Below are 17,769 nucleotides of genomic sequence, written 5' to 3' on the forward strand. Positions count from 1 at the left end.
TACTTAGTTACATGCCATTCCCCGCGTCACGGCAATTGTAAAACTAACCTCGATTATTATTCTGAATGAGAATGCAAGAGAAAATGGTTTGTCCTAATAATTTGCATTGCATTAATTGGTGACAAGGAAAGCAAGGAAATTTTGAGCTGACCTGCCATTGATCACCACTCCACTATCACATCCACAGCACCCTCGCTAGTCACGGCACAGTAAAATGAGTGATCCAATAATCCACTTTTCTTTTGCACAGTAACATAAAGGTTATCTACAATTTCACCATTACCAGGTCATGATGCAATCCATATATGTACTGAATAACTGACGGCAGCCTTCCCTCGCATCATCCCCAAATATATATTGTACACATACACCCATAACCCCAAAAAAATTCTCTAGAATTTTGTTTTGCAAAAATTTACTCCACTGGCAACCTTGTACTAGTAATCCCTGTATTCAATAGTAGCACACCGTTACTGCTATACGGAGTAGAATAGTACTAGTTAATCACTAGCCGTTTATATTAATTATTAGGCGGACAGGAGCGCCGGCGGCGGCGGCGATCACCACCACCACCAGAGCGGCCTGACCCTGACCCTGCACCCCCTGTTCACCGCCGCGGCATCCCCTTCCAGCCTGTCCACGGCGACGTCGCACCGCGCCTTCACGTCCACCGTCCACGTCCGCAGCACCTTGCCGAAGCGCAGCCGCACGAGCACCCTCGCCTCCACCGCCAGCGTCACGGCGCCCGCGGCCCGCTCCTCGGCGAGCCGCCTCGCCTGCTCATCCGTCAGCCGCACGCCCTGGCCCCTCATCGCCGCCGCGAACACCGTCACGTTCCGCGGCGGCTGCCGGAAAGCGGGCCACGGCCCCGCGGCGAGCCGCTGGCCGGCGTAGGAGACCGCGACGCTCCCGCCGCCGCGGTAGTCGACGCCGACCTTCCTGTTGGCGCCGTTGTCGGCGCGCACGGCGGCGTCGAGCTCGGGGGAGAGCGCGGCGGAGGAAGAGGACGACGAGAGGCCGCGGATGGAGAGGGAGGCGACGGAGAAGGTGGGCGCGCGGGGGCGGAAGACGAGGTAGACGGCGCCGGCGAAGGCGGCGGCGAGGAGGAGCAGGAGGAGGAGCGCGGCGCAGCAGCAGCAGCAGGCGGCGCGGAGGAGGCGGCGGCGGGCCGGGCGCGCGGCGAGCTTCTTGTAGCGGCGCGCGCGGTCCGGGGGCGGGACGCGGAGGACCTGGTCCTTGGGCACCTGGATGATGTAGGTGCCGGGCGGCGGCGACGGCGGGCGGTTGAAGGACGGGTGCACGCGCAGCGGCGTGGTCTCAGTCTCCGTGGGCGGCGCGCTGGCACCGGCGGCGGGGGCTTCGGCGTCGGCGGGTGGTTGATTGGGGAGGCGAGGCGGAGGCGCCGGCACGGGGTGGACGCGGTCGGACATGGAGGGAGGGTGATGGTGAAGCAAGCTGCAGGCTGAGGTCTCGCTGACTGAGCCGGTGGAGAGGAGGCAAGGCGACGAAATGGGGAGACGGCTGCGGGAGCTTATGTATGCGTGAGGGCATCGAAGCCGCGTTGGTTGATGGAGACGGTGGACACAGAGAGATGGATCGTCGATCGAGCAGCTAGCGCGTGAGATGAACTGGTGAAGACGACGAAGGAAAGGGACACCAGGGAAACGGTCATCTCACGCTCTTCATACTTCACTGCTACCTAGTATAAAATAGACTGCTGCTCCTTGAGCCCAGACCTGGTGCCATTGTATTATTTCTATTTTTTTATTTTGTGCAGGAGTTGTTGTGGTTTGATCATGCGTGATAATGAAGTTCGGCGCTCGAGGACGAAAGGCAGAGTCAGAGAACACAAGGTTCCACACTGTCCTTCCTCCTCTCTTTTTTTTGAACAAAAAATAATAATAATTCTGCTAGAGCTTTGTTTAGTTGTCAATTGTGAAACATGCCTGCTGTCTACTTTATGCACTTTCCTCTTACTGTCTTGTAATGCTCGTTTTTATGATTTCATCCCCTATTTTGTTTTGTTTGTAATGCGTGCCAGGGCCTGGAGTATTTCTCACCGCAGTTCAGTTTGCTGTGCTCAACATTATTCCATTTTTCAAAATAGATTAGCAGTATCTTGTTCTAGCTACCTTATTAGCTGAGCTTTAAGGTCGTCTAATGCATGTCATAAACTCATAATATATATATGCTACGCGAGACAGTGGCCTTTTTGGTCGCCGACGCCGACGCGTGCAGCTTTCATTCAATTTGGGAGGCATCTTGTCTATTCACACCAGATGAGATGGCATGAACTCACACTGCTGCCCCCTGTAGCCTTCACGGTATTATTGCTGGTTATCAGTTTATTCTTCGATAAATCAAGACACCCAGAATTGATGTCTGTAATTGACCAGACTGCACTATTCAGCAAGTGACATCCACATGTAAACAATCTAATAAGAATTCCATATTGTTGTTCCAACTTCAAACTCGAAAAAAGGTGTGTGTTCAAACATGACCTGCTGAGCAAAAAACATCTAAAATCAGCTAGTCAGAGGGGGGAAAAACATCCTATGATATACTATACCTTTCTCAGCCGACACATCATACAAAACCATTTGATTAGGGTGCTATTCATAGACGATTGAGGTACTATTTCAGAAGTATGCAGGAAAAAAAGTATCCAATTGTGATTAAGTTGATAATGTGGGGAAAATTGGTGCTGCAAATTTAAAGAAAGGTATAGGTTTAGGTAGACGATCGAGTCCCCCCCCCCCCCCTTGCTTTGTCCATCCCAATAATCTTCTTTCAAAAAAAAAACTTGTAGTTAATTAACTACGCAACTCTACCTCCATTCCGTCATTCCGTGTATCATATCTCTCCCTTGTCTTTTGTACTTGTCTAATTTCATAGTCCAGATTGTGCTTGGCATTATCCATCATGTCCCTTTCACATCTATGTTTGTGTTGAGTCCATTTGGAAGCAACTTCTCGGTGAGCCAGTTTTCATTACTATTATTATGATTAGTCTTTTGAGCAAGTTTGAGTGAATGCTATTAAATTTGTGTGCTTTCCAGCCTTCCAGGCCATGACAGGCTCTGTAGTTTTCATTTTTCCTAAAACCTCTGTACTTTTCATTCGGGATTTTAACTTTAAGGCCAAGTTTTTGAACTCACGAATCTCCCAAAATTATAACTGCACTCATTTTTGTAGAACAAAAGGCTATGTGAGGTTCATGTTTTAATTAGGAAATTCCATACAGTGCAGCTTCAATAATCAAAAGTTAGTCTTCTGTGTATTGAAATGATGTTCTCTTGTTTGTCATCCTAGCTAAACCGTGCAGGATGCTAATAAGTTTGTACCGAACAAACGAAATGGTAGCAAACTTCACCGCCACAAAAGGAAGGGTGCATGACACGATCGAAGCTGTCGATCACACGTAGTAAGTAGGCCAATTGAATTGACCAAACGCGATCAAAGAAACCAGCAGCAGCCATAGCAATTCATGTACCTTCTCGTGTTTGTAAAGCACGCACACACGAATTGAACAAACTGCTCGCAAAATTCACCGACACAAAAAGTAGGCGCAGCACGTGTCAGAATTGAATTCGCATGTCAAGTACTCATGCGCACTCCTTCTAATTTTGGAGATCTATCCATCATACGAAAATCTTTGTGTAACAATGTTTAAATAAAGAGCAATTAAATCTTTGCACTAACACTTGCAAGCACGTCCAAATGGAGACATCATCGTGGTTAGGGACAAAGCTATTCATAGCCAAGGATGAAACCTTCCCTATCAAAAGGACACCTAGTGGTTGCAACGCTCTGGTCCCAGTCCTTTCAGATGTTCAGTTGTGTATTCAGTCTGAATGTAGAGGATTAGACAAGTATGCCAGCTTCAGGGCAGATTCAGCAAGTGAAACGTAAGAAACAACAACCATTTTGTTGCAATTCTGACTTAGAGGCAGCCTACAGCTGTGCATACAATTCGACGATGTTCAGAAATCCGAAGATCAGAAACCCAACACATCAGAATTCAGAACACTAGGGCAGGTTTGTCAAAGTTTGATGTGATGGAGGTAATGCAATTGCTACTTAATATACAGAAAGTTGAACTTTCTTGTCGTTGATGATTTCAATGATGTTCCAGAGTCTACCGGTGTGGCAACAGTAACTCTTGGATTTTCATAACTAATTAATCCATCGGTAGGATATATGAAACAAACAAACAGCTTTCCATTACAAAATCTCGCACTTTGACAGATAAACTAGTGATTCATGCTACTAGGAAACTGCAACTCCGAATATCACCATATTTTGTCACAAAGGAAAAATAAAATAGTATGAACAGAGTAACCAAGAGAGGGAGGGAATATTATGGACACTGACATGTTCATCAATTCTTCTCCAAAGGCCAAAAATATTTCTGAGGAGATGATGTAGCTGCACGCTGCGATCAAATATTTACTCCCACATCTCTTCAGCTGGCTGCCCTTGAGTAACATAACAGAAGATTAAGCCCTTTCAAGTGATTCTTTGACCTCAATTGCTTTGGTGCTATTGGTCCCACCGCCATTCAGAACATTGGTCTCCATGGCATGCAGTCCTGAGTTTCGCTCCACAGAATCCAGGATTACTTCACCATCTCCAGGAATTTTATCATCATCGTTCCTTAAGTGCACAAAAGCAGAACTGATATCTTCACTACAATTTGCATCAGGAACTGGCACACCAGAATCAGACTTCCCATTATGTTCACCAAAAATGAGCTCTGAGCTATGAGGCGTCTGTTCCAGAACTTCATCTTGCAGTTGCCTGAACAGTGAGTTCATCTCTTCAACCGAGCTTGCTTCTAGAACAGGAAGCTCACCATCTTCAGTTAACAGCTCCTTTGATTTACATTCGACCTTTGCAGCCACCGGATTGTCAAGAGTCGAATATGAATGGCCATCTTTAGTTGGTAGTTCTGAAGTATGCCCATTTTCCACAGGCAATGGCTCACTTGATTTGTCTTGGATCGGCTCATAACTGGAGTAAGAAGCAGCACATTCTAATGCTTCTCCATTGAGCTCTGCAAACTGTGAACTCAAGTCTTCCATTGATCTTGCTTCAATTACAGTTACAGGCATTGCAGATTCTGTGGATGTACCATTCAATTCTTGTTCAAGTTTAACTGTCAAGGGTTGATCAATACCGGACTCCGAAACGGACTGCACTAGTACTTCCTCCATGCGGCACTTAAATAATGAGTTAACTTCACTGATGGAGTCGGCTTCAATGATATGTTTATCAGTATTATCATCTTCTGATGGAGAACACAACAGCAATTGCTCACAACCTGCACCATATCAGCCCTGGTTGAGTAAATATTGTAAATACATTGTTTGAATAGCATTTGTAATAATCTGAAAATGACCCATATTACCTGCAGAAACTGAACCATTCGCTTCTGATGTGCTGGATATAGATTTTTGGATATAAAATGAATCTGTGCCGTTGATTGACGCGGTACTAGTGCCTTCCTTAATGCCATGATTTACTTCTAACACGCATACGTCTGAAATCGCTGCACTTAGTATTTTCATTTCATCACCAACATGTGGTTCCAGTGAGCGAAATAACTTGCCATTGTTCAATGCTGGCTCAGAATCGCTGTCTGAGTGATAGTCACCCGCATCTTTTTCACTGACTTCAGGCTTCTCCGGCTTTATGCCGTTGTGATGTCGCAGATAAGTAGACTGCCTCAAATACAAGTTGTCATGTTTCCTACGCTGTGTTGATGGAAAGCACGTGCGAGAAGTCCACGTTTCCTGCAAATGACTGTTACAGTCCACAATTTGGTCAAATGGAACATCAAATGGTTTTCTCCAGGGAAGTAGAACAGATGGTGCTGAATCAGGAATTTGTGGTAACTCTACTATTTCCTCTGAAGGCCTTGGTGTAGAAATGGAGGGAACCTGAACATGGAAGCGTGATGCCTCCTCCATTTTCTGAATTGCATCAGCGGCTTGCATGTCCATTAACTTCCTGTCAAGTTCAAACTTCAGAATATTCTTTGCTTTTCGCCGCTCCATCAAATTCTCCATGTTCTCATTGTTTTCCATGTCTGAAGAGTTTGTATCCATAAAGTCCTTCCAGTTATTTCCGTCATCTTTCTTCTCTTCCGCCCTATCTTCATCTGAGCTAAGCTCACCATCCTCCTCTAATTCATCTTCATCATCATCTAATGAGGAATTCAGGTTGTCTATGAAGGTAGAGGAAGGGTGATCAGTTCCGAAGTTTACAGGAGGGTTTAACTCATCAAGCATTGGAATAATGTCGGTTATTGATGCATCAGAAGAACTCTCGCTAAGATCAGATTCAGAATCAGAACAAGGTTCCTGCCTCATAATAGGTTGCCAACATGAGCTCATGAGTTCACCAAACTGGTACTGATTGTTCACCTCATAATGACACCTTTCAGTATTGGTGCTCTCAAAATGCTGGGGCTCAACTTTCTCACATATTTCCTTGACATGCCCTTTTTCTTCTCTTTTCACAATAACTTCGTTCTTGGTAAGTTCAGAAGTTTCTGCAGAAAGAACAGTATCGGCTGACACAGATATCACATTCTCCTCATCACGGTGAGTATCATGCACGAAGATGCCAGAAGTTCTTTCCTCAATGCAAACAACTGCACTTTCAAAACTCTTTGCCGCACGGGTGACAGCAACATTCCGAAGCTCCTCAACTGAAGATTCAGTAACAGAGACTTTGACTTCAGGGGGCAGATTTTTCAGGTTCTCCAATGTTTCGTCTCCAATCACCGGAGCACTTGATTCCCCATAACTCAATAGCGCTCCAAGAAGAAGTGCAGTTAACAGGAACACTGGAGATGAAGACAGAAGGAAAGTAAACAGAGAAGGGCAAAGTTTGTGTAGGAACAGCAACAAAACTCCAATGCCGAGTACTACAGGATAGTCAGAAGCAGATTGATAGCCAAGTCTGACAGAAGGATAGACTATTCTCTTGATGTGCAACATAATATTGTTCGTATGAGATGACATTTTGTTCTCCTTGAATTCAGCCCTGAGGTACAAATATATAACCTGGAAATAGAAAGGAGGAAGCCGATCATTATGGTAACAGTTGGAAAAATAAATAAAAATGTAGTCGTTTAAGCATCTAAACTTGTGAGGGAAAATCAACCCCATGATTAGATGTGGTGAAGTCAGCACAATTTTTTTGAAGGGTAAGTCAGCACAATTAGAGTTACAGATCAAGAGAAATAGAAGTGGCAGCCGTCTGATCTTTCTAACCCGAGAACATTTCATCTTTGCAGCTCTGCTGTCTAATAACGTTGAAACTAGGCTGCAAAATACTTGATCTCTACCAGTATAAGAAGTGAAACTTGAGGAAATTTGCAGATCAAACAAACTCTATGAAAATTACGCGGAACGAAATAATAAAGAGGCATTAAGACAGGAATCATGTGGCTTTTCACTGATGATGAATCCAGCAATGGCTCTCAAGAAAAAAGAGCAGTTTGTATGTACGGACAATAAACAAAATCCATGGCACAAGAAGTGGAAAACTCACCTGCCTCGACGAGACGACGGGCAGCGCCAAGAACCAAGAATCCCTCACAGAGTTGCCTGGAATGAGAATGCAGCCACAGTTGACGAGGTGGCTGGATGGGGAAAGCAATGGAGGAATGGAGTGACAGGGAAAGGTGCCGTGAGGGAGGGAGGTGGGGAATAAAGCAACCAGAGGCCCTTTTGGTTTGGGATTCCTTGCCTGGAGGCAGGAGAATGGAGAAGCAGCAGCGGCCGCCACCTTAAGCGCTGCACCGGCAAGAATGCTTTGGCCGGCACGAAAAGGCGACCATGCCCCGACGGCAATGTCTGTCCTGCTGCGGGGGAAAGCGAAAGGGAAAGTGCAAGGCCATCATAGTAGCATCAACCCTTGGTCCATAGCTGTCGTGCTCACCTCACCTCATTTCTTCCAAACGAAACAGTATCCTCTGGGAAGAGTTAAGATTAGGACCATCCAACTATTCTGACCTGGCTGTGGCTGATGCTCGTGCAGCTCTGCACACTTGCATTGCACGGGTAGTTAAGAGTTTGCACCATACCGTACAGCTCTTCACCCTTGTGCAGCATTGCTTGCTTAAATGGCATCAAGCCGGATCATTTCACCAAGAAACGGAGCCAATCAACTGAGTAAAAGCTGCAAGAGCAACCTAAGGATAGTTGTGAGTAAAATCTGGCAATTGTTGCAGTTTTTTTTTTCTTTTGAAAGAAACCGTTGTTGCAGCTTGATGTTGAGCGTTACCATCCACTCTAGCTGTGTGCATGTAGACGCAAAAAAAAAAAACTTGTTAGTTTCTGTAACTACACACATATACAACTGACAAAAAAGAAGAAAATTTTACCCGACCAGCTCGCAAATGGTATAATGATACCGCTGCTGCATGTGCTCACCTTTTTCTTGTGGGTTAGAGTGGCGGTGGGGTGTGCAGCAATCCACGCTTTCCTCAAATCTAAATGATAAACAGTGCCACACAGTGGTAAAGAGAAGAAAGGGGAAGGGGAAAAAACGCTTTTAACATGAGCCTGCTTCGGCTCCATTGCGCCTCTAGCCATTAGATCGAATTTCTTGCAAGAAGAGAAGCAATCCAGAATCACGCGCTCACATCGGGACACCCAAAGTGGGAGATTTTCTTCTGTTACTATTGCGGTTTTGTTGTTGGGGAAGCGAAGCGGAGAGGCGGATTGGTGAAATTAATCTCTGCGTCTGCGGCACGGCGGCGGAACCGGCTCGGAGTCGGATCTCTCTCCCAATTGATAAAAGCGGACGAGAGCCAAACCGGAGGAGAGGGAACCCTAACTAAACCTTACCGAGGTCTAACTGGAAAACGAGGGAATGGGATGGAGAGCGGCGGCGACGCCGACCGCCGGCGGCCAGACGAGGCGGAGGAGTCGTCGGACGGCGACGGCGACGAGTCGGGTATGCCAGCTTGGAGCTGGGACGGGATAAACTGCGGACTGCTTGACTGCAGCAAGCATGGTGACGGATCCATCTACAGGGGCACCCAATTTTGGCACAGATTCTATCACGTCGCCGATACCAGAGAGAGTACGCCTCCCATCCTCTGCCTCTCTTCCTCTCATGCTATCCCGCATCTGTCTATCACCCCATGTACAAGTTTCATCATTTGTCAAATTTAACAATTTTATATCAATTCTTCAACTCTATCTGTAATACATTACCATATTGATACAGAATTCGACTTTTCATATATTATATATCAAGTTGTACTACTCCATGCTTAGTACATTGTGATTTTGATATCAAATTCTATTCTTTGGTATTAAACCATTCTACTCTATATATTCTTAGTATGGTATGGAACTGATAGCATCTTCATTGTTTTAGAAAAATGCCGGGAATTCATTAATGAAAACACTTTCAAAAGTATAAAATGAGTAGATTTTTTTTGCCATGGCAGTGCATTGTGTGCTAATTCAAACCATGCTTCTATCTATAATCTATTCTCTTGGATTTTCTTTTATTTCCTTTTGATTCAAAGTTGGGGCTGAAATTTTAATTTTTTTTTCATATCCTTATGCATGATTCTCTATTGCTGCTCAGCCCTTCTGGAGCCAATGATGTTGTCGACTCCAACCGACTGCCGGCCAAACATGTGGGCTTGCAAAGCCCACAGCGGGGCGCCATGATGCAGATCTTCTCTCTCAAGTTGGCTCATACTAGTGCTGCCATTGATGGCCCAGTTCAGATTTATGGTTTCTTGGCTGTCCGCGATCGCTTGAACCCATTGCGTAACTACATCTTCAACCGCACCAGGGAGGATCCTTTCATTGTGGGGCGACAGGGCGGTGATTCCGATTCGTTTATACAAATGGCTGGCCCCAAGAGAGGCATCGAGATGAGAGCTTCTGTGCTCATTGAGTATGACATGAAGATCAAGAGAGGAGGGAGACAGGAAGACGATTTGCAGCTCATCGACGGAGCTGCGTGTTTCAGCGAATTGGCCTCACTAGACCGTAGAGTTTATACACAACGGATTGAGGGTGATGTTGGCGCGGTGGAGGCAACTATACAAGTTGGGATATCACAAATGCATCATAACAGTGGCTTAGACCTCTCCCTGAGTTGCCATGTTAGTCTAATGCCCCCCAAAATTGAGCTCTTTCAAGGCGTTATTGCTGAGCCATGTGACCTAAACAAGTTTGTGGTTGCTGTGGTGAGGGGCTCTGCACTGGTTGTTTACCTCACAGTTGATCAGATAGGTGGTTCGGATCGTGCTCGTCCGTGCTATGCATTCAGAGCTAAAGCGCATGGACATGACGTGCAAGAGTTCAAACTTGATTTTGCCAATATACTGGTGAAGGTGTCATGGTCAACTTTGGTCCCGTTTAGAATAGCCCATGGCCTTTTGTGATCCACTACTCTACCCAGAAAATAGTGATAGATCCCAAGGGCTTTTGTAGCAGGGAGTGGAGGACCACGCCGTTCATCAGCTCCCAAAGCCAAAGGCAGTGCTGTGCTCAACTGGCATCAGGTCCGTCAGACCACTCAACTTGAGCAACAAAACAGAGTCAGTCAGTCACTCAAATGTACTACCATCTTGCCTCATACTCTCAAAGCTATCAGACCGAGCTTAAAACTTCAAAACAATCACACCACCCATTCGAGCTATTCGCATGAAGAGGCGGAAAGCATGCTGATTCCTATAACTTCAACTATACGTACAGTGATCGATCATTTTGTGAGGGTTATGCTTTCCTACGTCAACCACCAGTCGAACCACACTGAATGATACAGGGAGTTCGAGAGAAAATAACATCGCAGCTCCTCACGTTTTTTTTTATAAAAAAATGCTATTGACATGCAGTGCACAACCGCGGCGTACAAAACAGGCTAAAACATGAAAAGACACCTCAATTGCACCCCCAGTTATTTCGTTTATATCCACATCTTTTCATGTACACCTGGAAGTTACAACGTTTTCACCAATATGTTGATCTACTCATCTCCAATGAACGTATCAGCACAGAAACATTGACAGACTCTTCCGTGTCGAAACTCAAAAGGGGGTTAATATAACAAAGGTGCTTGTTAAAAGTAGCACCAACTTTACCTAGACTAAACTCACTCAGAACTCCAAAACTGTATCTGGGTCAAACTAATCAACACAAATGTATTGTTGCGACTGGATGATCGTTGTCAGCTGCTTCAGGTTAGCTAATACATGTCTCAGCCCAAGGCTTTCAGCACCAATGTAATTCACAAGTTGTTCAACATCCTGCCAGGAGGAAGCATGCAGGAGGTTATTAATGTCCAAAATAAAACAATGCCAAGAACACGTGTATTAGTCCTGATAATCATAAATTCCAGGTGGCTACAATAATTATATGAAAATTTTGCCTTCAAAATGTTGAGCAACTCTAGAGAAATGACAACCAGTTGATCACAATTTCATGAATCACACATCACTAGATTCTTTGTTCGATAATTTTGTTCTTCACAGTTTCATATGTTGTCCAGAAATATGCCAACATCTTCATCAGTTGACACTGTTTCTGTCAAATTCAGTTAAGATTTATATTTTATCCTAAACCGAGCAACTTCTAATCATTCGCCCACTCCAGTACCAAAACACAATTAAACTCTGAAGCTCAATCAGGATTAAAGGGGATAAGCAAACAGACATAGGCAGGCCTTTCTTTCAAAGCATCTTTGAATGCGCTAAAATATTTTCTACCTACCTTTTAGTTACATGGGTTTCCAGATTTGGCAAACAAAGAAAGAAGAGAAAACATGTATATTCTTCCACAGTTCGTTTTACATCATCCTGATTCTATTATCAGCAACAGTGCTAAAAAGTAAGACTCATTGACATTAACTATGCACTTTGAATGAAATAGAGACAAACCTTGTTCAATAAGAATATTGCATAAGCTGATCTTGTTGTCTCCTGACCATCGAAAAATAGAGGGAATTCCATTGTTCTCATGATTGTGCTCAACGGGACAGAACTCACAACTGAGGTCATAGATGATGGTTCAACTGAGGGCGAAGGATCAAGAATATACGACTGCGAACCTCCAAAGCGCAAAGGATATCGAAGAGGAACATTGAGATATGATGCAATGAGGGAGACTGCCTATGATTCATAACAAACAAACAGTCAGGTTTGTAAAATAGTACCATCTGGAGAGCATTGTTAGTTATATGTCCACCCAATCTGAATATCTTCTTTCTTCTAAAACAGAATGAAGTCATAAACTGATAGTATTTCAAAATGCTCTGGCAAAGAAATTAGAATTGACAAAAGAATGGTGCATTTAATTTCCAGTTTATAATAATTAATCAAACTAGATATACTTACATGTGCAGCATATCCCAGAACAGTAGAAGATTTATGAAAATCAGTCTTGTCACTGAAATAGCCAGTCTTTTTGGCATTTGGCTTCGATAGCTGTAGACCCAATATGGCCAGAGGTCTTCTCTGAGAGCCATTTGGCAACATTGATTCAGCAGCGCCTGAAAAAAATTCGTAGCATTTAAGTTTTGGAAAGACACAATTTCAGAATAAAGAGTCTTACGGCAGAGAACTAGTTCTCTATCCAATAAGTTTGACAAAAGTATTAAGAGTAAAATGCACTGGGGGTCCTTAAACTAGTTGAAACTAGTTGACATGTTCTGTTTAGGTCCATGAACTTCGAAAATGCATTTATAGGTCCACAATCTATTCAAGTGTGTCACTTGATGTCCAAAACACCTCTGACCAGTGTTGACCGCCTACGTGGACCGCCACGTCCGATCCAACGTGGCTGCTGGATGCCAAGCGTGCCTCGCCGGCTCCCGCGCGAGCAGTCCTGCTGCATCGCTCCGCCCTCCCCCCCCCCTCTCTCTCTCTCTCCCCGTTCTCCCCCTGCACCGCGCCTCCGCCTCCCATTTCTAGCCGGCGCCGCCCCCTCTCTCCCCCCTGCGCCGCCGGCGAGGCGAGCCGCGGCGGAGGGACCGGAGCCCCGGCGAAGTGAGCCGCGGCGGAGGGGCCGGAGCCCCGGCGAGGCGAGGCTGGCGGCGGAGGGGCCCTCCTGCCCGACGCCCCGGCGACCACGTCCTCCTCTACCTCGCCGGGGCGGAGTTGCGGCGGGCGAGCAAGGCCATGGCGGATCTGCGCGCGGCGGAGCTCGGCCGGCCATGGCGGATCGGCGCGCTGTCGGATCCGGCTCCCCCTCTCCGGCCTGCGTGCTTCGGTGGCGGCGGGCCGACGCGCGGCAGGTCGGAGCAGCGGAGCGGGCCAGGACGGCGCTCGGTCGGCCGCGGCGGGGCAACGTCGCAGGCGGCGGCAGGGAGCTCCCTGGGTTCCGGTCCGCGGCAAGATCTCCTCGGTCCGCCGCGCGCTCGACCAGCCCCTCAACTACACTCGCATCTACCTCGCCGACCTCCTCCCGCGCTCCGTCCCACGCGTCCTCTACCTCGACTCCGGCATCCTCGTCCTCGCATGCGGCGGCCCCCGCAGGGCTGCGCCGGAGGCCTGCTCGGCGCTGGGCAACGCCGAGGCGAAGGCGGAGGCAGGGCCTCGGCGCGCAGATGGCAGGCTCGCGGCCAGGGTGCGGCGAGCGGCCGAGGCAGGCGAGCGGGGCCGGCGCGACGCGGAGCAGTTGGGAGCGAGCGAGCGGCAGTGGCGGGACTGCGCGTGGGGGAGCCGGCGAGGCACGCGTGGCGGCCAGCGGCCACGTTGGATCGGACGTGGCGGTCCACGTAGGCGGTCAACGCTGGTCAGAGGTGTTTTGGACCTCAAGTGACACACTTGAATAGATTGTGGACCTATAAATGCATTTTCGAAGTTCATGGACATAAACAGAACAGGTCAACTAGTTTAAGGACCCCCGGTGCATTTTACTCAAGTATTAATGTTTCATATTTAGTATACCTCTTCTTAGAAAATTTCAAGCAACCCAGTGAAATAAAACAATAGTTCTGTCCACAAAAAATAAAATCAATTCATGCAACTAGGAGATCGCTGCCAGACACAAAGGTACACTTCGTACAACACTGTGAATGATCATACTTTTTACAATAAACACTTCATGACTTTCTTTGTTAGCAACTGTAAATCATGTGATGATGCGAAAGGTCCTCTAGCCTAGCGGCTAGAGCTTCCAAGTAGCACCCAGCAGGCCCGGATTTGAATCCTAGTCGGAGCGAATTTACGGGGCTGGTGTTAAAAAAAAATCCCCTTGCCGGCAAAAACTGGGGTTTCGGGGATTTTCTTGATCTGTGATCAAGGTTGTTTTCTACCTTAATTACAATACCTTCGGGGGTTCCCCCAGCGGATCAAGTTTTTTTTGTAAATCATGTGATGATAAGCCCATAACTACAATTTTTTTTTGTCTATCACCATTCACCAGGCCATCCCTTATTTTTCAATAAAGGTCTGCCACAGAACACCAGTAATACGGTACAATTTTTTTTGAAAAAAGAAAAATTATCCCTAAAATTGTGTAGTTTGAACACAGAACTGAAAACCCACGAAAGATGCACAGAAAAAGACATACTTGTTTTGGTGCTGCTAGTGGTAATTCCAGGCTTGTGATCTGGAGATTGTTCATCCAAAGGCCTCACAGGATATATTTGGGCAACTTGAGTTACCATATATTGTTGTCTTTTCCGTAACTTCTGTTCCATATTTTTAAGGCGCCCATGACCATTTTCGCCTGACAGCAATTTATTAGCTTCCTATAACCATCAAATAAAATATCCAGTTAAGATTTGTGGAAAGGAACATACTTGTTAAATGCAACAAACAATACATGTAAGGGGCGAATGCATAATACACAAGTTTAGACAAATAATTTATCAAAATGATTATTACTTACACAGTCACTTTTTGTTTGCACTCAAAAGTTTCTCAAGGAAACTACTTGCTACAGTAGACATCCTGTTTCTGTAGCATTTTGGTATTGGTACTGGCAGTGCTCTTCGAGCTCAAGAGGGAAAAGAAATGTAAACATGGGAACATGGAATACCTCGAGCTTATTGCGTGCAGTGCCAAGAGTTTTGTTTGCCACAGACAATGTTCTAATTTTGACGCAAAGCTGTTCCCTTTTACCCTCAACATCATCTGACGATTTCTTTGTGCGCACTTTCAAATCCCCCAGATGATGAGTATGCTCTTGCAGTCTGTGTCTCATTTCAGCCAACTCATTATCCTGCTGGAGAAACGCCCGTCTAGCCTGCCCACAAGCACAATGATGTTACAAATCTGTGTTTTCTTGGGTTCCAAAACCAAACACGGGAATTACAATTACTCCATGGATGTTATTCAATTAGTTTCAGCTTTTCAGGACACGCTGCCCAGTCAAGAACTGGGAATGTGCGTTCCCCTCCTTTTGACACTCGAAGCACAACCGAAGGTATGGAGACGAATCCAACCTTTCCCAGGAATAATTCTGGGCTGAAAAGGAAAGCACCAAGATCCGAGCACCCACCCATTGGTAGAGCGCACAGGATCCGACAGTTCCACTAGGGATCGAGCAAGGAGGGGCGCCAATCGAGTTCCAACCTCAGTGATTATTATTACCTCTAATGCGGACTCGAGTCGCGCGGCGAGCTGCGCCTTGCGGTCCCTGCCGGATTGGAGCGCGGCGGAGAGGCTCCAGAGGCGGGCGAGCTCCTGCTGCAGGTCCTCCCAGTGGATGACCTTGGGATCGCCGATGCCCTCGACCTCGCTGGGCGGCAGGATCACCCAGCCGTCCCCCTCCTCCGGCGGGGGCGAGGGCGGGGGAGGCTCAGGGGCGGCGGACGACGGGCCCGGATCCTCCATCGCGGGGGGTCATGTCCGCGGGTGGGGGTTCGGGCGGAGGAGCGAGCACGGCATGGGCGGGCGGTGGGGGCTCGTAGTGTTGTGGTAGGGGCTGGTGGGAGGCGTCGGCCGTCGTCGTCGGGTTGGGGGAGCCGGAGATGCTTCGCCGGCGCGCTCCTCCTCCGGCGACTGCTTTGTTGTTTCTGGGAGGAAAAAAAATGTCGTCGATGGTGACGGGAGGCGATTTGGGTTGCAAATCTCTCATATAGGAAGAAGGCCCACGGCCCATTATCTAGTTTGGGCCGGATTGTTTGCTTACTAGGTTGGGTTGGACAAACAACGTACTAGTATTGAAGAACTAAGCCGGATCACAATTTATATTTTCTACTTATATACTGCTGTAAGAGCTTCGGTAGCACTTGAGGTTCTGAGTTCGACTTCTCATGGAAGTAAATATTTTGGAATTTAACGGCGTTATGCATACAGTGGTAGGCGACATTCCCGTCGACAGCGAGACGCATGTGGTGACTCGTCAATCTCGAGGATTTGCCGGCTCAGTCTTCGAAGATGCTCATAAGGGTAGGATTTGTGTACGTATGTTCATAGAAGTACGAGTATGCGTGCGTTGTGAGTGTCTGAGTTTGTACTGTCTAATCTAAAAAGAAAAAAACTTATATACTACTACGAGTCCTATATATATATGGACTAACGTCAACTAGTAACTCCTCCCTTCAAAAGATATGATCATCTAACCGGAGCACAGCTAATCAAGAATATATACAACTTTTGAAACAGAAAATGTCCCTGTTGAAAATAAAGAAAAAGCAACACTCAAAAAGCAAGCATGCTTAGTCAATGAAAATTAAAAAAAAAAGAGAAAGAGAAAGGGAAAGAACAAAGCAAGGTGCATTTAAGTCCAAAAAGATTTGATGATGAGTGATCACTGATCAAGCCCCACTTTATTTGTGCTTGCCGATGGCAGATAGTATTAGTAACGACTACTAGTAATAGTCAATGGACAAGTCAACTGCGCCCCCGCCGCCCCAGTTCGTACGTACTCTCTCTGACCCGGTCAAGCAGTGAGCCGCAAAAGCCATTGACCCCGGCCTAGAGTGTCAGTTCGGACGAAACCAGTTTCACACACAGGCCATGTTTGGTTAGCCATCCCATCACAATTTCACAAAAAGACGAATGTCCGCATGGAGTACTAAATGAAGTTTATTTACAAAACTTTTTCAGGGATGGGTGTAACTTTTCGAGACGAATCTAATGAGCCAAGTTTCATCATAATTGGCTACAGTGATGCTACAGTAACCGCGCCCAATCATCCCCGATCGTGCGGTCAAAGGCCTCATTAGTTAGAGTAAATGCTACAGTACCATAGTTGTGAAGGTAATTTTGTAATTAGACTTTATTTAATACCCTTAATTCGTAGTCAAAGTACCAAAATATTTTCATCAAAACTTTTTCACAACACAACCAAACACGGCCACACACTGCAAAGTTCAAAGCAAAGGGCGGGATCAATTTATGTACGACGCAACCGGTGTGGCCAGCATGGTCGGTGCTGCCCGCAATTATTAACAAAGCACACGCATGCATCCATCACTCCTCATCTCAAGCATGCATCCGCCGCTTGAATTTCTCATTGATCTTTTGGGTACCTACCTACCTACCTACTACCGGTGGTCAAAATAAAAACAAGCAAATACAGTATTTCTTTTATATGTTTGTATACATTCTCTGTTTTTAAAATTGCCAGCTAGTATTTCGTTTCAAGTTTACTACTAGTAGCATCATCCAGCACTCCAAGCTGAAGCCCGAGATATCCTGCCTCACTGTCAGCGTGGGACCAGCATCGCGCTGTGCTGACGTGCCTGGCGTTTGCAGCCGTGTCGTGCCTTGACTTTTTCAACCCACCACCTGCCCCTCATATAAACCACGGCGCAGCGCGCCCCGGTTGCC

At 46.5% G+C, this 17,769-nt stretch overlaps 3 protein-coding genes and 1 pseudogene across 4 annotated transcripts; 1 reads left to right on the forward strand and 3 right to left on the reverse strand.

The window, feature by feature from the left end:
- Positions 1–215: 215 nt before the first annotated feature.
- On the reverse strand, positions 216–1,650 carry LOC120696609 (NDR1/HIN1-like protein 13). Its single transcript, XM_039979566.1, has one exon. It carries the CDS (start codon positions 1,428–1,430, stop codon positions 561–563), a length of 870 nt encoding a protein of 289 aa, XP_039835500.1. The 5' UTR covers positions 1,431–1,650; the 3' UTR covers positions 216–560.
- A 2,496-nt stretch (positions 1,651–4,146) lies between these two features.
- On the reverse strand, positions 4,147–7,846 carry LOC120696610. Of its 2 annotated transcripts, XM_039979568.1 has the most exons (4): positions 7,761–7,846; positions 7,563–7,618; positions 5,410–7,072; positions 4,147–5,322 (listed from the first exon to the last, which is right to left on the reverse strand). In XM_039979568.1, exons 3-4 carry the CDS (start codon positions 7,028–7,030, stop codon positions 4,499–4,501), a joined length of 2,445 nt encoding a protein of 814 aa, XP_039835502.1. In that variant the 5' UTR covers positions 7,031–7,072; positions 7,563–7,618; positions 7,761–7,846; the 3' UTR covers positions 4,147–4,498. The 2 variants fall into 2 exon arrangements, with proteins under 2 accessions (XP_039835502.1, XP_039835501.1); XM_039979567.1 differs by having other exon boundaries at positions 7,563–7,831.
- A 1,012-nt stretch (positions 7,847–8,858) lies between these two features.
- LOC120696612 lies at positions 8,859–10,751 on the forward strand (annotated as a pseudogene).
- A 157-nt stretch (positions 10,752–10,908) lies between these two features.
- On the reverse strand, positions 10,909–16,034 carry LOC120696611 (UV radiation resistance-associated protein-like). The gene is made up of 6 exons (XM_039979569.1): positions 15,583–16,034; positions 15,029–15,235; positions 14,558–14,738; positions 12,379–12,533; positions 11,923–12,153; positions 10,909–11,292 (listed from the first exon to the last, which is right to left on the reverse strand). The coding sequence occupies exons 1-6, from the start codon at positions 15,823–15,825 to the stop codon at positions 11,173–11,175; spliced, it is 1,137 nt and encodes a 378-aa protein (XP_039835503.1). The 5' UTR covers positions 15,826–16,034; the 3' UTR covers positions 10,909–11,172.
- Between the last annotated feature and the right edge of the window lie 1,735 nt (positions 16,035–17,769).

This window comes from Panicum virgatum, chromosome 3K (assembly GCF_016808335.1).
Source record: "Panicum virgatum strain AP13 chromosome 3K, P.virgatum_v5, whole genome shotgun sequence".
Lineage (NCBI taxonomy): Eukaryota > Viridiplantae > Streptophyta > Magnoliopsida > Poales > Poaceae > Panicum > Panicum virgatum.